The following is a 23,266-nucleotide window of genomic DNA, read 5'->3' as shown; positions in this document are numbered from 1 at the left end:
GGTTCGGTGAGTTGTTGCATTGGTGTAAAATTGCCTGTTTGTAAATGAGCCCCACAGGCGCATTACGTATTTTCCACTCGCCAAGACAGATATTCTGGTGCCGAGTGTACAAAGTAATGGTAATCTTATCCGTTTGTCTCTAGCAAATGTGGTACCAAAAGTGGGTACGAACCCAAAAGCTGGGGATATAATTTACTAACATGCACGCTGAACTGCACCAGTACGGTTACCCATAGCAACCAATCAGTTGTATCCAAGCTAACTGCTAATGGTAACAGCACTGGTGCAATTCAACACCTATCTTTGTAAAGAAGGCCCACCAACTGCATAGAAACTTACCCTTGGTACATACAGGAATGGCCAGTTCTTAGCAACTTTTCAATTGGTCTTCATTTTTTATAGTTTTGCCTTCTCCCTCATCCTCTTTCCAAGTTTCCAAATGACTACCATTTTTTCGTTACTGTTACTTTTCATTACTCTTGCTATTCAAGCCCTCTCCAATTCCTCTTGCAGTCTCTCATCTAGACCACTGCCTGGTTGCTAGGGTAACTTGGACCCTGGCAACTAGGTTGATGCCGAAAATTCTAAACTTGAGAGTTGCTGAACCAAAGGCCAAATAATTCAAAAACAACAAATAATTAAAAATAAAGACCAACTGCAATTTGTTATACAAAGAGTTAGTTAATGTAAAGGTGAACAACCCCTTTAAAAGGAAGGGAAGCAACATTTGGATAAGTCATTTTTATTGTTTCCCAGCATTATGCAAATATACAGGCTTCTGGCACAGCTGGGATGTGCATTTATCTACGTGAAGCAGAACATCGTTTGCATGAGATAATAGCAGTTTTATTATATGGACAGAGCTGTATTTACTCACAGGGCACACTTACCCTTAATACTTTTTCAGTTAAATTCATATAGATGCTACATGGGACAGTCTGAGCTGGCCTCCAGTACATCATTGGGCTGTTCCAAACTGAAATGTATCAGCTCTAACTGATAATAGCCCAATAACTTACCCGTAGGGCCACTGTGTATTTGCACCCCCCCCAAAGAGACAGTACAGAAACACAAAGCAAATGGGCAATGTAACTTCATTCAATGATTTATTAAACATCAATAACATGATGATATGCTAGTTATTACTCCGTGTCATTACAAACGTCAAACAATTGTCCCAACATATCATTTTCCAAAAATAAGACAATTTAGGCCATGGTTACAATTGACCCCAGGCATGCCCAGGCACACCCCAGCCTGCCAAACCCCACCCACTTGTGGTTAAGACACACCCCTTTTTAAGCTTGAGTCACTTATTGTTTCCTAATCTAGGAAAACCAATATGATAACCGCTGATTGGTTGTAGCTGGAATCCGCAATGGCTCCGGGTGCAGGCACATAAAGAAGCTTTAAGGAGCGTAGGGGCAGATAAATGTAGGCCAAGAGTTGCCCACATGTGGCAGAAACCTTACTCCGCACCCAACCCTAACCCACAACATGTTGCCATTGTAGGACCATCACTCAACCTGTACCCAGTGTTGTAACTATGTATACAGCAAACCCAGCAGTCGCGGGGGGAATGGGGGCAACAGGGGGACCACTGGATCTGCTGTACCACAGCCCCCCCCCCCCCGTATCTTTACAAGCAAAAGAATCTTTGGGAGCAGAGGAGGAGTGCACTTCCCCAGTCTGACCCATACCCAATCCAAACCCACAATGCTTCAAATTTCAACCCTAACCCTCTGACCGTTGGGTAAACCCACAGATTTCAGCATCACTAGTGGGCCCCTAAATAAAGCCCTACATTTTTTATTACACCACAATTTTCTTCTGACTTTTTCAAATCTTTATAGCCCATGCCTACAGCAGGCGTCAGGCCCTTTATGGGGGGGCATAATTGGTATTGGAAAGCCTTCCCCTGGGATTCCCTTCCTATAGGAACACTGACCCAGAATGCATGATTATTATTTCTATTATTTATATAATGCCTACACATTTACACACACGCTGTTGGCCAGTATGGTGTATTTGCCACAGCCCCTCATCACTTGCCTTTCTCACTGTTCCAATAGAAAGTTACCCACTGCACCCCCGGTAGCTCTGCCACTACCACTTGATACACCCGGAAGCCATCATGTAGGTCAATGAAAGAAAGATCTGGGGGTGCACATATTCTTGGAACTATGACTGGAAAGCCGATTGGCCAATGTTTTTATATGTTTGCAACCTTGCAGTTTCTCTATTAAAAAAATAAACTCACCTAGCAAAAATATTTTCTAATTCTACTTAATTGTAACTTAGAAATGTAGTAAATAGCACTGAGAAAGTTCAACACTTTTGCTGTTTTTTTCATATTAGGCTTCTGGAGTAGAACATAAGGAAATAGGAACATAACCTGCAAATATATCATGAAGACCCATCAGGATGAAGGCGTCTGAGTAAATACAGGTATTTACATGGCATAATGTTATCTTTATTAGTCTGACGTTCATGTCCGTAGACTCCCAGTCTCATTGTGCAATGGGTTTTTGAATAAAGGTCACATGATCCTGGTTGTTGACAAAAGCAAGCTCTGCAGGCACAGCAACATGGTGGGACCTACTGCCTGTGTCCCTCTGACTTTTCATACATTAGATCTTCATTCATATTCCATCAGTTTATGGGTATCCTGTGACCTGGGTTAGTTTAGCCGAGACTGCAGAGCCTCACACCGAAGTCTATAGAAAGTAGATCAATAGCAGCACAGATTGGCTTGAGAAAAGCTAAAATGCACACTTGGCTTCCCTAACCAGAAAGAAGCTTCTCCACCATATTTCCTCTCTGAGAAGTCAATATATTTGGCAGTTATGAAAGGCATACCTGACCAGTACGGGGTCCATAACAGAATCTGGGCTTACTGGGTATATTTTCACCTCAAAAACCACGGAAGGGATGCGATGCACAAAATGGCTGCTGCCTCAGGTGAGCACATTATATGACCCCGTTGATAAGTCACGAGAAGAAACTTGTGATTCGGAAAAGTCAAAAAAACCTAGGTACATAAGAAACGAGAAAGTAATTCGAATTTAAAGTGAATGAGGAACAAACGAATGAGGCAAATAGTTCTATGCCTATACTTGTTTTAGGCTTCTGTACCAGCACTATTACCAATGAATGTTATTGGTTGTATACCCTTATGCTATAAAGAATGCTATTCTGAAACAATTTGCAATTGGTCTAATGTTTTTATTTTTTATAGGTTTTGAATTATTTTGCTTTTTATTCAGCCACTCTCCACTTTGGAATTTTAACAGCTATATGGTTGCTAGGGTCCAAATTACAGTGGTTTGAATGAGAAACTGCAAAGTGGGTCGGAATAGTAATAAAAAGAACAATAAAATTGTTGCCACCCTATTAGCTCTACAAATACATTGACTTGTTGGTTCGCAGTCAGGGCTGGAACTTGGGGCAGGTAGAACCGACAGCAACAGCCGGGGGTGCAATTGAAATAAAATTACTATATTGTACACTCCGCTGCTGCCCACCCTGGGTCGCTCTATGTTTCGAAAGGGGCCACCAGGTTCGAGCAGCAAGCGAGGAGGAAAGTAGGGATAGGGTTGTTGCCACAGCAAAGATGGGTCAGCAGGTTGAGAACTGGAGAGGGGACAAGAGGGATCTTTTTGCCCAGCACTTCTCACTGTCCTGGAAGGTCACTGGCACACAGAGCATTATGGGAATGTTGTTGCTTGTCAGTTGACTATTGCTGCAGTTAACTTTTTCCAAGCAATGCTCCCCTAACATCAACAACAACTTCAGTTATGGAAACTCCCATCAGCTGTTAGACTGTTCCAACTTTTCTATTTAATGCATCTTCCCAATCTATGGCTTTTCTTTTGAAATTGTATATGACAGAGGCTCTTATTTTATTTCCATTGTTTCCTTCCCTGCTCCGGCAAGTTGTGGCACTGGCAAGTAAAACACTAGCAGGGACCTAGGTTCTGTGGGTCTAGCTCTGCTCAATTCACTTGAAATCGCCAATCCTATTTCCATACAACTTCAACTTCCGACCACCTTCTCCTGTCAACGTGGATGGCCAACAGGAATATGAAAGGGGAAAATAACCTTCATTCAAGACTCTACTGGGGATCCTTTCAGTATCCCACCCACTGGAAGGGAGTTGGACCAGTAGAACACTCCTGGGTTTCATTTCCTAAAAAACTGGGCCACGTGGACCTCCTGGTGGAGGGGGTGCTATGGGGTGAACTGATTGGCATGACCCAGCGGCATCATTGTGACATTAATGCATCAAGACTTTATATAAAACACTAACAGGGATGCAGCCTCTGTAGGTCTAGCCCTACTATGGCTGACTATCTGGTTTTCCTAACTCAGTGCCTGTTTTAGACATTTCGGTTTGCTGCCAGCCCTGACCTTGCCACCATGTTCCCATCAGCTAGCATACACATGTAACTCTATATTTTCTAACCTTTGGCAGGAAACAGAGGTCTCCTTTTCTTTGGGAATTTCCACTGTGAATTCTCGGAGCTGCCAGCTGATGTGAGAGTCGATGCCGTCTGTGAAAATGATTATTATAATGATTATTATAGATATTATAGAGTGTTATAGATCGCTATGGACTGATCATAAGGATATATCTTACAGGATATTCATGACTGTATTATATAGTTAATAAAGTTCCCCCTATTGTAACATATAGGGATATTATAAGTCAACGAGGAGTTCCTTATAATATATAGTTAATAAAGTTCCCCCTATTGTAACATATAGGGATATTATAAGTCAACGAGGAGTTCCAAGACCATACAAAAGCACGCAGACAAATATTTTATACCAGGGGGTACTTTATTTATTATAATATATACGTTTCAGTGAGTCATGTGACCGTTTATAAGGATATAACTTACAGTTTGGTCCCACAGCTTGGAAATGACCCAAATGTATATTATATAACAAAAAATTAGGTCAAAGGGGGAAATAGAAAAAGGCTGATGGGAATTTTTAAACCAAAGGGGTCGACTGGAAGATAACCTGGTGCTTTTGCAGGCCAGTCATAATCATGCTGCAACATCAGTATTCTGTGTGGGCAACACAGACACTAACTGGTGTCAAAACAAAATGGCAGTAGATGCATAAGGATTATGGTACCCAAAATACTTTAGCTTACCTTGGATCTCTGTGTTGTCCAGGATAATGTGTTTCTCATGGCAAGTCTCACCTACAGAGTAAGCGCAATTATAAACCGAGTGACGCAAGGCACTGTATATCTCAAAATCCCCTCAAAATCACCTTTAAGATCACTTTTAGAATGTTATCGAGCAACTTTGCAATTGATCTTTTAATTTTCTTATTGTTTTCTAATGCTTTGTCTTCTTTTAAATCTTTCCAGCTTTCACATGGGGGTCAGTGACCCTGCCGGCCAAAGGACTATTTTTCCTTATCTTTCTACTTAGTCCCTTTTCTATTCACATTCCAGTGTCTCAATAAAACCATTGGCTGGTTGCTAAGGTAAACAAGACCCTAGCAACCAGCTGGAAATTCCACACTGGAGAGCTGCTAAACAAATAGAAAACCAACTGCAAATTGTCTCAGAATATTGAAGTATAGATTACACTAAAATTTAATTTCAAGGTAAACCACCGGGCCTAGGGTGGCAGGACTTCAGAGGCGGTATATCATCCAGATGCCTGTAAATTGGGGCACTGAGGCTTTGTACCTGGTAAGGGAAATTTGTGTGCACGGGGGGGTATTGGGCGGGGTGATGCTCCGGGACGGGGGCCTAGAGGTGCCCAAAATGCAAATCCTGGCCTGTGAACAACCCCATTAAGAAGAATATTTCAGCACATAGCCTAGAACAGGGGTGGCCAATATGTCGATTGTGGTCCACCAGTAGTTCCCCCGTGGATTTCTGGTGGACCGCGATGAATCCGGGGATGCGGAAGTGCTATGTGAATGTGTACGTACTCTGTGTCGCAAACGTACGCATTCACGCCGCACTTCCGCATCCCTGGAATGTTCTGTAAAACCATAGGAAACAATTAAAGGCTAGACTGATGGGGTTTAATGGGAAACTGAAGTCCAGAGATAAGTTTGCCTATAACAGTTACTTCTATCCCTCCCTGCCATGACCAAATGGGACAGAGCTACTTTCCACATTTACTTCTGGTTCCACCAGTAGTAGACAGTATTGTTGCCGGTGGGCTCTAGGTATCCTGCTTCCACAAGCAGTGCACTGTACTAGGTCCTGGCCACAACAAAGCCACCCTAAAGGAACCCCAGAGCGGTGGTTGAAACCAATTTGGCGTAGGGATACTTCCTGGGAGAGTCATCATAGCAGTCCCACGCCATAATAATTATATAAGCAAATTTATCTCAGGGCATTCATTCCAGTTAAGCTCAAATGTCAGTCATTTACAAATTTACAAGTCAAAGTGACTGTAAATAATACAGGTAAAGCACAAGTAATAATGGAAAAGGGTACTGACTGTTGCACAATAAGGGTATATATTGGCCATTGGATCCCCAGTGCCTGAGGATTTACACTGAAGTAGTACCTTCCCTTGATTCTCTACTTCAGTGTTTTTTTTTTATTGGTGTACTTATAATTAAGAACAAAATCAAAAGAAAAAGGTGGTTTGTTGCCTTAGGATTAGGTTAATCTTCTTAATAGGGAATTTAGGATAAAACAAGGAGTGGTGTGTAGTACATATATGAATTTAGGAAGGTAGATCATTTCTATAAGGTTTACTCCACCCCAGAGTGAAAGTAGCAATTTGGCCATTGGGTCAGTTTAGTCTTAAGGGAGGTAATGATTGGGTCTAGGGTTGAGGTTAATGAATTTATCAAGCTTAGCGTGTACCATTATCCCTAAGCAGGGTCAGCCATGTGGGTGCCCCCGCCGGCCCGCATCCCCTATCCCTCCCACCCCCCCTTGCAGGGGCCCCCCACCCAACGTCCTCCCCCGAGTGCCTACGTTTAACGCATCGGGAAGGAGCGGTCAGGCAGGGAGAGTGCGGTTAGGATCGGGTCTGGCCTGCCAGGGCCCACTAGAGCCAGCCCGGTCCAACCTTGTCCCTAAGTACCTAAAATTCTGAGTCCATTGTAGAGGGATCCCTGGGAGAAAATATTGTTGGTTGGTTTACTTTTGTTGTGTTTGGATAGAGTTCCCCTTTAATGATGTAACAATAGGCTTATAGCAGTGCTGTCCAACTGGCGGCCCGCGACCCCCCTCTGTGTGGCCCCCCACCTGTCTGGCTGCTTTGATGGCTTACTCTTGTGTAAGCTTTAAATGGTATCAGTACTGTGATTAACTGCCCCCCCTGCATGGTTCTCACCTCAGATTCAGGCTGTAATCAGGCTGTATTGTTTAAATATGTAATCCCCTGTGTTGTTCACACCTTTTAATCTCTGCATTGTTCACCCCCTGCAGTGTTCACACCTCAGGCTCAGGCTGTAATCACCCCCATTGTTCCCCTGTTCACACCTCAGGAGCAGTAGAAACCCACAAATAAACCCTGCACACTACAAAAAGAACATATACTGAGGTGGTACTGCAATTAAAAAGTTTTTTAATATATAGTTATTGTGCAGACTGTAGGAGCAGTGCCAGCATTGTGTCACTGTAGGCTGCCTGTGTGTGCCATCATAGGGCAAGAGTATGGCACACACAGGCAGGGTAGGGAAGGCAGAGTATGGCACACACAGGCAGAGTATGGCACACACAGGCAGAGTATGGCACACACAGGCCAAGAATGGCAAACACAGGCCAAGAATGGCAAACACAGTGAAAGTATGGCACACGCAGGCAGGGTAGGGAAGGCAGAGTATGGCACACATAGGCAGGGTAGGGAAGGCAGAGTATGGCACACGCAGGCAGGGTAGGGAAGGCAGAGTATGGCACACATAGGCAGGGTAGGGCAGGCAGAGTATGGCACACACAGGCCAAGTATGGCACAAACCAGCCAAGAATGGCACACACAGTGAAAGTATGGCACACAGGCAGGGTAGGGAAAGCAGAGTATGGCACACAGGCAGGGTAGGGAAGGCAGAGTATGGCACACGCAGGCAGGGTAGGGAAGGCAGAGTATGGCACACATAGGCAGGGTAGGGAAGGCAGAGTATGGCACACATAGGCAGGGTAGGGCAGGCAGAGTATGGCACACATAGGCAGGGTAGGGAAGGCAGAGTTTGGCACACATAGGCAGGGTAGGGCAGGCAGAGTATGGCACACACAGGCCAAGTATGGCACAAACCAGCCAAGAATGGCACACACAGTGAAAGTATGGCACACAGACAGGGTAGGGAAGGCAGAGTATGGCACACACAGGCAGGGTAGGGAAGGCAGAGTATGGCACACACAGGCAGGGTAGGGAAGGCAGAGTATGGCACACACAGGCAGGGTAGGGAAGGCAGAGTATGGCACACACAGGCAGGGTAGGGAAGGCAGAGTATGGCACACACAGGCAGGGTTGGGAAGGCAGAGTATGGCAGGTTTTTTGCTGTACTATAACCATTAATATGGGTATGGTCATGTGATAACATGGGTTTTGGTTTCAAGTGGGTGCAGTTTCAAAAAGGGGAGTGGTCATAACTGGCTTCCATTATCGGCCCTCCACCACGTAGGTCGGAAAAATTTCGGCCCTTGGTACAACAGAAGTTGGACAGCACTGGCTTATAGGACTGGCAGGAAGACGCTACCCCAGCTGTATCAGCAGTGTGTGCAACAAAGTCGGCACAATATACAAGATTTATAGGTAACGTCACTTCTGTCAATGGGCATTTACTTACCTTTTGGTCCAACAGCACAGTAGAAATCAAAATGAATAGTCCCTATAGAGTGGAAAACAAAGACAGGTGTGTTATACAGTTTAAAACATGCATTATATATATATATATATATATAGTCTCGTAGAAAGCACTCCAGGGACATATAAAAATCAAAAAAATTTATTTAGACACAAATGTCTACGCGTTTCGATCCATACGTATGGATCGAAACGCGTAGACATTTGTGTCTAAATAAATTTTTTTGATTTTTATATGTCCCTGGAGTGCTTTCTACGAGACTATATACAATTTTATGGTTAGCACCCGGCCATTGGCGTTTTTTGTTTGGTGAGTGCCGATTTTTGGAACTATATATATATATATATATATGTGACATCACAAGGAACTGATTATAACTGATGACATCACTAACCACCATTTATAAAGATATAATTAATAATTAATACGATATTCAAGAATATAGTCCACTAATGATAAGTCTCCCTGAGGGCTGTAACTGCTGGGGGTGAAGGGTTTGTGACTGTAACTGGGCCCAAGCATATAATAAGGTGCAAAGATGAATTAAGATCTACTAAAGTAGCACAAACAGGGGTTGTAGTTTATGTATGAATAGAAATAATGAGATTAAATAATTATAGTCATTAGGACCCATTGCCTCGTTATATAACCCCAACAAGTATAACCCCATCTGGCTTCTCCTTATAAAAGCAACATTTAAGGGCAGATTAATTGAAGTCTGAAATTACAACTCATCCCACTCTCTATTCATTCCTATGGGATATTTAGTGTATTAATCAAAAGCAGATATTGCATCTGTCACATACTAGCAGGGTCACATGATCACCTTCAAGTTAGCTTTTAAGGGCTCTGGCACACGGGGAGATTAGTCGCCCGTGACAAATCTCCTGTGTCGCGGGCGACTAATCTCCCCCAAATGCCATCCCACCGGCGAAAATGTAAATCACCGGTGGGATGGCATACACGGCGGCGCAATTTCACTGAAATTTTTTAATTATTTACCTTCTTCTTCTGATTCTTTCCAGCTTTAAAATGGGGGTCACTGACCCCAGCGGCCAAAAACTATTGCTCTGTGAGGCTACAATTTTATTGCTATTGTTACTTTTTATTACTTATCTTTCTATTCAGGCCTCTCCTATTCATCTTACAGTGTCTCATTCATTCCACTACCTGGTTGCTAAAGTAATTTGAACCCTAGCAACCAGAAAGCTGCTGAAATTCCAGACTGGAGAGTTGCTGAACAAAATTCTGCAAAGTGTCTCAGAATATAACTCTCTTCATTCTACTAAAAGTTAGTTTAGAGGTGAAGAAGCCCGAACAGCAGCTAATTAGACATTCGTGGGCTTATTTTTCCATTTGTGAGTATGTGAATTCGAATTGGTTTTTCTAAATCAAATAAACTCTCCATGATCGCTTATTTATTAATTAGGAAAACTCGTTTTGAATAAAAAAGTTGAATATCTCGAATTTTTTGAGTTTATGAGTTAGAAAATAGGGCTTGGCTTTGCCTAGGACAACTCCAATTGACTTCTATAGAAACTCGCAAGCTTTTACATGGCAAATTTTTACATTTGAGTCATCGGGTTTTTTTGCACTTAATAGCGGATGTAAGAGTTTAAAAAAAAAAAAACCAGAACAGCAAAAACAACCTGCTGATTGGGTTCCAGTACTGTCAGTAATCACTGACAGTACTGTAACCCAATCAGCAGGTTGTTTTTGTGCCTGCATTTGTGAATGGTCTGTTTTTTGTCATTATGTCCATTATGTCCAACCCTAATAACTGAATGAAGTCTTAATCCAATGCAGTTGGCAACACTGGGAATAAATAAATATGCTGTTTATAACACAAACCTGAAATGAGTTGAAGATAGTAAATAGGATCTGGTACGTCGCGTTTTTAGGTTTAGCTGCAACAAAAAGGCCAAAAACCCAAGTGAGGCCCAGGAGAGGAGTAAGGACGGCAAGACTTTTGGTTATTTGTACTAAGATCTTCTTTTCATCTTTGCTCTGCCTTTCCCCAACATTCGGTCTTAGTAACTTAAATATAACCACACACAGAATGACGAAGTTGACAAAGACGATGGTGAGCACAGGCACGACAAAGGCAAGGAAGCTCTTGGTTGTGGTATAGTTCAGCCAGCAATATGTCCCACTGGTAAATCCATGTCTCGGTGCTGTAGAAGCCACAGTGATAATGGATATAACAGCAGGGCAGCCGTATCCCAAAGTGAATGCTATGATCATCATAGTCTTCCTACTCGTGTCGTGCAAAATGTAAACCAAGCGGTAAAAGAGGATGAGCCCCGTGGTCAGCATCCAGAAGAACAGCACCAAGAAGAAGTAGAAGCTGAGGAAACCTACAGCGGTACAGGCTGGGGTGTCTGGGAACCTCTCTAAATGTGCTCCAATGAGAAAAAAGATATCAGCCACCAATAGCGACACAGCAATGTTCACCAGGCACACGTGGCGTAGGTACGAGGTCTTGTTCTTAATCACTGACTTCCAAACGATGGCTTCAATAACCAGAGTGAGAAACAGGCAGGCGAGAGAAACCCCCAAGCCAACATAAGTAATCACTTCTAAAAATTTTATTATCTCAGGTGGTATATTTGTATCATCGGCACCCATGAGCACAGCGAAGGAAGTCAGGTGGTTACAGGTACAGACTGTAGTAGTGTTCCCTTTAACCGACGGAGAGCAGCTTCTGTTATTCCACCCACTTATATTGAAATCCCAGAAGACACAGTCAGGGTTGGTCAGGGAATCGTTGCTCTGACTAAATGATATTGATACATTAAAATGACCCTCGTTGATGGTTCCTTGAACTACTTTGGTTGAGATAACGAGGCCATTGATTGTCTTGTTAAGGTCAGAAGGCAGAATATCCTTCAGGGTAGAATAAGCGATGCTGACGACGGTGCAGGAGTTCCCACTCAGCGACCCGTCTCCTATCGTCACTCCTCCGCTCAAACCGGACAGCTGGAACGTCTGATTGTAGCTCGTGTTTGCGCTAAACGTTTGCCCTTTGAGCTGAATGTTAGTATTACTTTGGTTGCTTGTATAGCTGGTCACGTTTGTGAATTGTTCTGCAAAATTTTCAACCGACTTGAGAAGATCTGAGCTCTTGTCCCGTATAGTTGTCCAAACTTGTGTGTTGTTCACAATGGTATTTACTGTACTGATAAAGTTCTGGGGGAGAAAAAAGTGCAAAATACAAATTATGCAAGAATCATCATTATTTATAGCATGTCCTTAAATGGATTCTGTCACGGTAAATCATATTTTTTATACAAAACCCATCAGTTAATAGAGCTTCTCCAGCAGAATCCTGCATTGTAATCTGTTTTTCCCATGGGGCTAGCCATATTCTTAATTTCCCAGGGTGCCACAGCCATGTGACCTGCTGCGCTGCAAGTTGGAGTGATATCCCCCCCTCACCCCCAGCAGCCGATCAGCAGAACAATGGGAAGGGAGCAAGATAGCAGCTCCCAGTAGGTATCAGAATAGCACTCAATAGTAAGAAATCCAAGTCCGGCTTGGGACTCCTCCAGTTACATGGGAGTAGGAGAAAAAATAGGTTAGCCGAAAGCAGTTCTAATGTGTAGCGCTGGCTCCTTCTGAAAGCTCAGACTCAGGCACACTTTACTGCTGCGCTGCAAGTTGGAGTGATATCCCCCACCCCCTCCAAGCAGCCGATCAGCAGAACAATGGGAAGGGAGCAAGATAGCAGCTCCCAGTAGGTATCAGAATAGCACTCAATAGTAAGAAATCCAAGTCCGGCTTGGGACTCCTCCAGTTACATGGGAGTAGGAGAAACAATAGGTTAGCTGAAAACAGTTCTAATGTGTAGCGCTGGCTGAAAGCTCAGACTCAGGCACAATGCACTGAGATGGCGCCTACACACCAATTAGCGGGGTCAGCTGCTGAACTAGGCACTGGGATGGGAGGGATACAATGCCCTACTAGGCCACAGATGTGCTAGTTGGTTGCATATAGTGTACACATAATTACTTACGTCCATGGTTTCTGGCTGCACATTTTTACTGTTATCTGAAACAATAGACAAAATGTTCACAATCGTGTTGATGTTGGTCGGTGAGCTTGCAATGGTCTCTTTGTTAGTCTGAGTAGTATTGGAAAGGCTTTGAATGAATGTAGGCATCTGCTGTGCCGGTGCTGGTCCGTTTGCCAAGTTCTAGAATGAAGCATTGAGAAATACATTTAGTTCCTATTGCCTGTGGCAACCTACCTAGTTCAAGCTGGGATTTCATTCATCCTCTGTGCATCTATATTTTCAGCACCAGCTTAGGCAGTCTCGCCAATTTGTAATCACATGCATTTTGCACAGAGAAAGGCAACAAGCAAAAGTAAAGTTATTATCACCCACGACAGTAGCCAGCAGTATTTTGGTCTGATGTCACCAACTGCTACAGCAGTTATAGTTAAGGGAAGGCAATAAAGCTTTGCAACATGTACCAATCACTTTACTTTTGTACTTGTAATAAATGTGTGCTCCCTCAGAGATCACCTGACAGGAAGTGATGCAGCCCATTCATTGGCTGATGGGGCCTAGCATGTATGTGTGCCTTGGCTTGTTTGTGTGCACCGTGAATCCTATGATCCCAGGGGGCGGCCCTTAATTAAAATGGCAATTTTCTATTTAGGATTACCCAATAGCACATACTGCTAAAATAGTATATTTGTATGAAAATGGTTTATTTAGATGAAGCAGGGTTTTTCTTATGAGCTGTCTTATGCGATATAATTTTATAGAGACCTACATTGTTCAGGGGTATAGTTTCCATTTAAAAGACTAGTGCCCTAGTTATTTTAAAGCAAGGCTTTACTGTATATATTGGAGACTCAGCCACTTTGCCTCAGGCGGCAGTGAGCAGCTAGTGACCGGGGTGGGAAAAAGCTGCCTTTTGTAACTTTAAGAGCCATAGCACTCTCTGCACTAGCGATATGCCCCCCCCTTAACCTGCTTTGACGCCAAAGAGGTAAGTGAGGAGTGGGTAAGGGAGGTGGCATGGGAAACTAAGCTGAGGGTTCAGTAAGAAACTGGCCTGGGGCTGTAATGTAATGTGCTGTAATGGTACCTTATTCTACTGCAGGACACTGCTAACAGAAACAAGATATGCAAAGAAATCTATATTGAAAGATTCAACTGAAAAGAAGCTAAAAGCGGTAAGGCAGAATTGTTACCTGAACTGCCACGTACTGATTAAAGACAACTACAGAGGTGCAGTTTGTTTGGTTCGTCCACTGTTTATTGGAGCACGTGTAGGTTATGTTTCCTGTTAGCGAGGGGTTGGTATTCTGACACGGGATAATAATTTGTGCGCCATTGGGAGACTCAGGAAGATTGGGAGGCTCTTGCATTGCAGGGCATATTAAAATTTCAGTGTCTGAAAAGCAATAAAAAAAAACTATCTTATTACAGATTGCAGGGCAGGATATAATACAGTCTCAGCACTGAACATAGGGTACCAGGACACCTCCCAGCGAGCCAAGGAATCAGCAGCCTTTCCTGCTCCCACAACCATCTGGCCTTCCATACCTGTATTATTGCCATTTATTTCCCTTTCTGACAGAAGCTCTACTGTCTACTGTCCCGCTGAATATCTCTGTTTTACAAAAATCTTCATGAAAGGAAGCCAAGCTTGCATGTGGTTCAACCACCTCAAGATGGGTGATGGTCTTGGGTTTTGTGCAAAAAAAAATCGCAGAAAGTTGTGCTCACCCCTACATTTTAAACAATTAGGTAGGGGTGCAATGAAGCTGTGACCACAAAATTCATATAGAAAGAAACAAGAAGTCCTTTGCACTCACCCATTACCAATATATATAAGGCATTAACCCATTCTGTGCATTAAGCTACTAGGAAATGCCCCCTTTTAAGCAAAACAGGGATTGTCTGTCCTTATATTGCTATATATTCAAGCTGCCCAACTACATCAGAGATGAATCAGATGAAAGTGAGTGTAGGACTGGCCAAACCAAACCAGGGATGACTTTGACATAGTTTCCATACCATGTGTCTCAACTCCTTCTCCTTACAGATTGTAAGCTCTTTTGGGCAGGGCTCTCTTCACCTCTTGTATCGGTTATTGATTGCTTTATATGTTACTCTGTATGTCTCCTTGTAGATTGTAAGCTCTTTTGGGCAGGGCCCTCTTCACCTCTTGTATCGGTTATTGATTGCTTTATATGTTACTCTGTATGTCTCCTTGTAGATTGTAAGCTCTTTTGGGCAGGGCTCTCTTCCCCTCTTGTATCGGTTACTGATTGCTTTATATGTTACTCTGTATGTCTCCTTGTAGACTGTAAGCTCTTTTGGGCAGGGCCCTCTTCACCTCTTGTATCAGTTATTTGTTGCTTTGTATGTTACTCTGTATGTCCAATTTATAAACCCACTTATCGTACAGCGCTGCGGGGTATGTTGGTGCTTTATAAATAAATGTTATTAATAATAATAATAATAGTTGGACAGCTTGGGTGAGTGCAGAGGACTTGGATTTCTTCCCTACAAAATGCTGTGGGGGAAGGATCAGACAGTGAGACCAATGCTTTGTTCAGAAGCAGCTCAACATAATGCAACCAAGCAGGTAGCAAGAAAATAAAATCTGTCCAGACACAATTAATTTTGTTAACATATAAAACATATATTGGCACAAGCGCATTCGTGAATTGCAGTATCTAGTAGAATTATATCTAAAACAACTGGACTTTTCTCAGTTTTCTTAAAAACGTTTCACCCCTCATCCGAGTGGCTTCTTCAGCTTAATTCTACTAGATACTGTATATCATGACCTGGATGAATGAGCATCTTCATAGCCATTCGTGAATTACTTTTCTCTGTGTGCCGGTTTGCGCCCATTTTTGCATTCAGTGCCGCCCCTGCTGATAGTAAAGCCCACAGGCTTCTGGTTGTGCAATGCTGGAGTAAAGAATCGGGGAGTGAAACTCTTACCTGACCAGTAGGTTATCTGCATTTGAGGGCTGCTGACACTGGTAATGCCGTTGGAAATCACACAAGTGAAGACGGCAGTTTGGGGGCAGACTGTTGCCGTGTAGTTTGCTGAGAAACACTTTAGTTGTCCATGTGTTACTTGGTTTCCTGATTTAAAAAAGAATGTAAGTGCCAGCTTATGTGTGTCAGTGGATAGGATGCAGCTAAAGAAAGGAATTTATTCTAAATATACCATTTCATTTACTACACTTCAGTTACACACTTTGGTATATGAGTGATACTTACATTTAAATTACTTACCTACTCCAACAACATACGGAAAGCTTATAGTTTTTTTAATTATTTGTCTTCTTCTGACTCTTTCTAACTTTCTAATGGGGGTCACTGACTCTGGCATCCAAAATCCTATTGCTCTCTGAGGCTCCAGTTTTATTGTTATTGTTACTTTTTATTACTTGTCTTTCTATTCAGTCCCTCTCCTATTCATATGCCAACCTCTCATTCAAACTACTCCCTGGTTGCTAAGGTAATTTGAACCATAGAAACCAGATAACTGCTGAAATTCCAGACTGGATAACTGCTAAACAAAACTCCAAAACCCTATAGTTCCTTTACCTTATGACACTCATTTTAAAGGAAAAGAAAAAGGGTTAATCACTAGGCCATGCCAAATGTTAGGAACTCACCCCCCCCCCCCCAGTGATCACTTACCTGATACCCTTGGCCAGTGCTCCTGTTAGCAGAAGACTGCACCTGCCTGGGGTACTTCTGGGCGAGCACCACAGGGTGATCTCTTTCTTCTGCTGCTTATTTTTCTGCGCAGTAGAGTAAAAAGCTGAACTTTAAGAAAAAAAAAGACCTTTTCACTCTACTGCGCATGTGTCTGCCTGGCGGCACTGAAGAAATAAGAAGGAAGAAGAGGATCCCTAAATGCTGCTGGATAAGTACCCCAGGCTGGTGCTCCTTTTAGCAGAAAACTGCACCGGCCCATGTAGTAATCCTGGAGTATCAGGTAAGTAAATACTATCACGGGGGGGGGGGGGGGGGTACCTAACATTTGGCATCCCCCAGAAATTAACCCTTTCCTTCTACTTTAAGGGAGTCACTTCTTAAAAGATGTGATCAGTAACAGCATCAGAGGTTTCAGTTGGTCTTTTCACTTCCGCTACCTGCCTTTACTTTGTCACTTAGGTATTTGTTATGCTTTAGAACCTCCCCATCAGTCCCTGGCCCAGGGGGGCTTACAAACTAACGGCCCATTCACGGAACACACATAAAGGGTCCGTTTGTCAGGAGCCAGTTAACCTTCCTGTAGGAGGGAACAGGTATAACACAGGTACAACATACAGGGCAGGGTGCAAAAGATGCCACAATCTGCCCCGCACTTCTCTAAATGGTTGCAGGTCTCAGTGCTCCAAAAAGGAGAAGAAACCTGCATTCCTCCCTATAGGGGCCAAATTGTGCTTCCACCCTATAGGGGCCAAATTGTGCTTCCTCCCTATAGGGGCCAAATTGTGCTTCCTCCCTATAGGGGCCAAATTGTGATTCCTCCCTATAGGGGCCAAATTGTGATTCCACCCTATAGGGGCCAAATTGTGCTTCCTCCCTATAGGGGCCAAATTGTGATTCCACCCTATAGGGGCCAAATTGTGCTTCCTCCCTACAGGGGCCAAATTGTGCTTCCATCCTATAGGGGCCAAATTGTACTTCTGCCCTATAGGGGCCAAATTGTGCTTCCGCCCTATAGGGGCCAAATTGTGCTTCCTCCCTATAGGGGCCAAATTGTGATTCCACCCTATAGGGGCCAAATTGTGATTCCTCCCTATAGGGGCCAAATTGTGATTCCACCCTATAGGGGCCAAATTGTGCTTCCTCCCTATAGGGGCCAAATTGTGATTCCACCCTATAGGGGCCAAATTGTGCTTCCTCCCTACAGGGGCCAAATTGTGCTTCCATCCTATAGGGGCCAAATTGTACTTCTGCCCTATAGGGGCCAAATTGTGCTTCCGCCCTATAGGGGCCAAATTGTGCTTCCTCCCTATAGGGGCCAAATTGTGATTCCACCCTATAGGGGCCAAATTGTGATTCCTCCCTATAGGGGCCAAATTGTGATTCCACCCTATAGGGGCCAAATTGTGCTTCCTCCCTATAGGGGCCAAATTGTGATTCCACCCTATAGGGGCCAAATTGTGCTTCCTCCCTACAGGGGCCAAATTGTGATTCCATCCTATAGGGGCCAAATTGTACTTCCGCCCTATAGGGGCCAAATTGTGCTTCCGCCCTATAGGGGCCAAATTGTACTTCCACCCTGAAGGGGCCAAATTGTGCTTCCTCCCTATAGGGGCCAAATTGTGCTTCCTCCCTATAGGGGCCATTTTGTGATTCCACCCTATAGGGGCCAAATTGTGCTTCCTCCCTATAGGGGCCAAATTGTGCTTCCATCCTATAGGGGCCAAATTGTGCTTCCATCCTATAGGGGCCAAATTGTACTTCCGCCCTATAGGGGCCAAATTGTGCTTCCGCCCTATAGGGGCCAAATTGTGCTTCCTCCCTATAGGGGCCAAATTGTGCTTCCTCCCTATAGGGGCCATTTTGTGATTCCACCCTATAGGGGCCAAATTGTGCTTCCTCCCTATAGGGGCCAAATTGTGCTTCCATCCTATAGGGGCCAAATTGTGCTTCCATCCTATAGGGGCCAAATTGTACTTCCGCCCTATAGGGGCCAAATTGTGCTTCCGCCCTATAGGGGCCAAATTGTACTTCCACCCTGAAGGGGCCAAATTGTGCTTCCTCCCTATAGGGGCCAAATTGTGCTTCCTCCCTATAGGGGCCATTTTGTGATTCCACCCTATAGGGGCCAAATTGTGCTTCCTCCCTATAGGGGCCAAATTGTGCTTCCATCCTATAGGGGCCAAATTGTGCTTCCATCCTATAGGGGCCAAATTGTACTTCCGCCCTATAGGGGCCAAATTGTGCTTCCGCCCTATAGGGGCCAAATTGTACTTCCACCCTGAAGGGGCCAAATTGTGCTTCCGCCCTATAGGGGCCAAATTGTACTTCCACCCTGAAGGGGCCAAATTGTGCTTCCGCCCTATAGGGGCCAAATTGTACTTCCACCCTGAAGGGGCCAAATTGTTTGGGCAGACACTCAGGTGCCTCTCCTCTATAAGTAAGGTAGCAGCCACTGAGCAGGCACTGAGCAGCCATGGAGCAGCCACTGAGCAGCCACTGAGCAAACAGTCCTGTACTTACTGCAGCACTGCAAGATTTATTTCAACTAGTCTTACCCAGTTGGAGAGCTGCAGATGGCACAAACTCTACAGTATAAACAGAGGAACTGTCAAGCGGGATACAGCAGTTAAGTGGCTGGGGATTGCCGCATTTCTGATATATACTGATAGGATCAACTTGGATTGTTTGTTGGTTGGGCAAGTTCAGGACTTTTACTTCACAGCTGCCACTGCTGGGTAAGTTCTGCTGATAAAGTGTGCAGAGGTAGGTGCCTGCAAGAAAAGATAAGCAAAGCAATTTACAATCTCCCAAGTACAAGAAGAGTAAGATGCTAGTGTGAGGGGCTTTAACTGTCATGTAGAGAGCTAGAGGTTTAATTGCCCTTTATTCAGGTCGTCCCCAAAAGTATGTGGTCTGCAATTTACAGTTGGGAGGGGAAGCTGTTTCCTTATCCTGGGTTAAAGTATATATCTAGCAGTTCAGTAACCTGGAGATGTTTTAGTCCTCCTTTATTCCCACCTGTTGGAAGGGAAGGATGGAACTCAAAACATTGGGCAGAGGTAGCCCCAGTAGGTGTAGCTAGTGTGAGGGTAGTTCAGTAATAGCTCCCTCTAGGAGAGTCCAGAGTTTGTGTCAGGGAAGGCCAACCTCAAATTAAAGGAATGTGAAGTCAGCTCATCTGGCTTGGATTAGCAAAACTGCCCTTTTATATGTGTTATACATATTATGTGCAATGTAGGAATGTGTAATGTAGTCACCATTTTAGCTTGGTCTGACGTCACTACCCTTCCTGCATCTCTCCTGCTGGTTCGGTTCTTGCTGCTGAGGGGAGGAGGGAGGAAGATGGGAGGGGGGAGGAGGGGGGAAGAAGGGAGATGGAAGAGGTGGGGGGGGGGAGAGAGGAGCAAGCTGTACAGACTCATGCTGTGCCCTGAAGTTTTGATCCGAGAGAAGGAAGTCTGATACAGAAGCTCATGTGTATAGAATAGAAGCAAGAAAATGCAGTGTTTCTTTTTTCAAACCTTGCTTAGTTTAACCTTTACCTCTCCTTTAATAAAATAATGCCATCGTTCCAACAGGTAGTTATATTAGGGATCCTTCCAAACAAAAAGTGTGCTCCGCCCAAGTTGCATGAAATAGTGGGAGATATCATTCAGCCAGCTGAGATAATTCTTTTTCCTTACCATTCCAGTCCATGGTTACAGGAGATACTGTGAGAGTAGAGCCATCCTTGTTTAAGATTTGTTTATCTGTTGCTATTGCGAGGCCATTGATGCTCCAGGTTACTCTGTCAATGTTGCTTACATCACTCTGGCACCTCAGACTCAGAGAAGACTGCGCAGAAACAGATGTAGGACCTGTAATGGTGACGGTGGCTACGGGCAAAAAAAACAAACTTGAATTATTGGGTATTTAAATCATTATCTAACATTCTACTGCAATATGGTATCTACATGCCCCATCAGTTCCATATTGCTAAGGAGTAGGGCAACACAGAGGAGTTATTCCTACTATGGAGGGTAAATGAGAAGAGTAGTGATAAGCAAATATGTCCTGATTCGCTTTGCCTTAAAATTCATAAAACTGCTAAAAAATTTGCAACTTTTTTTGATGCCGAAATGTGGAATTTCGCAGCAAATCCGTGCCTGTTGAAAAAATTTGCTCATCGCTAGAGAGGAGCAGAAGTGGGGCAGTGGGGCTCAGCCTGTGGCAGTCAGACCAGCTGTGAAACTAATATTGATAACTAGGGCGTTTGCGCTGCGCCAAGGTGAGTCTCAAGTGGCACTTTACCAGGGGCAGAAAAACTAATTTAAAGAACAGAATTCCTGATAACTGGGGGAGGGGGGTTGACCATTGACCATCATCTTGGGCAGCGACATAGCCAGAAACAACGCAGGCCGTGCAGGGTGTTACAGGGACACAGGAGGCTGGATAATATAATGGATTGGTCCATTAAATACCTATGCAACGTATTTAGGAATTTTTCAGTGAAAATGGGAAAGATTTGCTTTTCGGTGCTCTGTGAGGCTACAATTTTATTGTTACTGTTTATTATTATCATCTTTCTATTGAGGCCCTCCTCTATTCATATTCCTGTCTCTCAAACCACTGCCTAGTTGCTAGCTTAAATTGGACCCTAGCAACCAGATAGCTGATAAAATTCCAGACCTGAGATCTGCTGCAAATAATTAAAAAGCTGCAAATAATAATAAAAAAAAGACTAATTCTATATATTCAAGTAAAGACAAACTCTCAGAATAGTTTTCTGCATCATAATAAAAGTTAATTTCAAGGTGAACAACCCTTTAACAAACAATATATATATAATTTTTTTTTTTTACATGACATGAGGCCCACACAGGTTAATTTGAAGCTAATGAACTGATCAATAAGACTGTTAGTTGGAGGTGGTGCATGATAAGGAAACAGGGTCGGACTGGGCCACCAAAATACTGGGAAAAAACCCAGTGGGCCCCGGCGGCCCAGACCCGATCCCTGTTACTGCTCCCCCGGCTGCCGGTGTCCTCCCCTGACATATTTCACTTGCGCGTTCAGGAAAGGATGTCCAGCGGTTAGGGAGGAGCGGCAGGGGCCCCTGCAGAGGACCCGGCTGGCGGGGGCACCTTGTGGGGTGCAGGGTGGCTGTCCCAGTGGGTCCTGCACCCCCCAGTCCGACCCTGTAAGGAAAGGAACTCCATGCAAAAGGGCATGGCCTAGTTGTGCTTCCTTGGGTGCCAGGGCTGGAACTAAAGTAAGCAGGGTAGGTAAGTGTCCAGGGGTGTCCAGGGCACAGCAGTGTGGGGGTGTCCCCTTAAGTTAAATTGGTTGCCCTTCTCTGTACATTTCTTCCATAATTTCTTACCTGGCTTTAGATAGGTGACTTGCACGGCCGCAGAGCCCGTCGCCCCATATATACCTTGGAAGGTACATGTATAATTGGTTACACTTCCCGAGTACTGAGAGGGGCACTGGGAAGAATCAGCTTGAATAGTGTATATGGAACAAGTAGAATTTGTACTTTGTGTTCCTGTAGAAGAAATGAAAATATTCTGAGAAGGAGAGATGTGTTCACTATTGCACAGCCCCCTCCCAAACAAACACAAAGATAGAAACAGAAAGAAATTGTATTGTGCTGATCTATGTAACATAATAATGGAAGATACTTTATTCTTCCATGAATCCCTGAGGAGCCACCCCCTTGTGACCCATAAGGAGTTGATACAGCACAAATACTGTATGTTCTAGATTTCCCAGTCCCCCATAGGGTTCCCAGGTCTGCATGATTGCCAGCTTGTAGGCAATGTCCTTTTTCAAACATACACAGCTTTATAATGTCACTTCTAAGCAGGATGGGACTGGGCAGGCAGGACACCGGGAAAAAACCTGGTCGGCCCCACCAACCATGGCCCACTCCATCAAGAACTTGTATATTTGAGCTGGTTTGTGCAATATATTTCTCTAGAGACCTACAATGTTTGGGGGGTATAGTTTCCCTTTAAAAGAGCCCAATGTAGTGCCTGGTAAAAGGCTTCCTGATGGCAGGTACTCATGAGCGAAGCGCCCCTGTCTGTAGCTATAGAGAAACCAGTGCAGACTGCAGCGTGTATATCTGTATGAGTCCCCACACTATCAGGAGGGCTATACACACACCAACAGTTGCGTATACTGTGTGAAGAAGTTGTGTAACAACATATTTGTGCAACTAATCCGGTAACTCCCCATCCCCTGAACTCTGACATTTTCAGCACTCAGGAATGGAAAGTATTTTTTTGTAACACGCAAGACATATAAAAAAAAAACTTGAAATTATACTTTCCGACTGTAAACCTAAGCAAGCCATGTCCTAGTCCCAAAGTCTGGCCAGTGGCCATCTCTTGGTATCATAGACAGTTTGGCCTGCAAGCCAATCACTCCAATCCTTTGCATACACACATGGGGGTGTGCAGAAGTACAGGAGGCTGCACCCATAGGGTTACTGATAGATATTGCTTGTCTAATCCTCTCCACCTACAACAATGGGAATAGGGTTGCAACCCAACTCGTTTTTGACAGGTGTGACAGGCCCAATTGGCCCAACTAGGGCTGGTAAGGGTATTACAAATGTACTAGTAATATACCTGTATAGTTGGCAACCCTACCAATAACTCCCTCCCTTCCCTGACTTTCTGCATGGCTGATAACCCCCTTTTATATAGAGGCCAGCCTCTGCCCCTTACCCACCTACCATTTTCCCCACCCACTCTCCCACCTAGCCCACCC

The 23,266-nt window shown here is 44.1% G+C and overlaps 1 protein-coding gene across 1 annotated transcript; it reads right to left on the bottom strand.

Moving 5' to 3' along the window:
• Positions 1 to 1,087: 1,087 nt before the first annotated feature.
• Positions 1,088 to 23,192, bottom strand: LOC101730220 (adhesion G protein-coupled receptor F5). Its single transcript, XM_031903004.1, has 11 exons — positions 21,870 to 23,192; positions 20,191 to 20,382; positions 19,063 to 19,278; positions 15,776 to 15,922; positions 14,008 to 14,210; positions 12,818 to 12,997; positions 10,654 to 11,991; positions 8,785 to 8,826; positions 5,165 to 5,215; positions 4,466 to 4,553; positions 1,088 to 3,031 (listed from the first exon to the last, which is right to left on the bottom strand). Exons 1-11 carry the CDS (start codon positions 22,153 to 22,155, stop codon positions 2,958 to 2,960), a joined length of 2,817 nt encoding a protein of 938 aa, XP_031758864.1. The 5' UTR covers positions 22,156 to 23,192; the 3' UTR covers positions 1,088 to 2,957.
• Positions 23,193 to 23,266: the final 74 nt, after the last annotated feature.

Source organism: Xenopus tropicalis, chromosome 5 (assembly GCF_000004195.4).
Source record: "Xenopus tropicalis strain Nigerian chromosome 5, UCB_Xtro_10.0, whole genome shotgun sequence".
In the NCBI taxonomy this organism is placed as follows: Eukaryota; Metazoa; Chordata; class Amphibia; order Anura; family Pipidae; genus Xenopus; species Xenopus tropicalis.
Note: the sequence above shows the minus strand (reverse complement) of the source record. Positions and strands in the feature narration are given on the sequence as shown.

Bases quoted from the DNA above. Each gene is read 5' to 3' on its own strand.
- LOC101730220 (XM_031903004.1), bottom strand. From the start codon at position 22,155: ATGTTACATAGATCAGCACAATACAATTTCTTTCTGTTTCTATCTTTG. The intron at 12,998-14,007 runs GTAACAATTCTG...GCTTCATTCTAG, and splicing joins ATCAGTACGTGGCAGTTCAG to AACTTGGCAAACGGACCAGC. The intron at 3,032-4,465 runs GTTAGAAAATAT...TTATGTACCTAG, and splicing joins ACCTCTGTTTCCTGCCAAAG to GTTTTTTTGACTTTTCCGAA.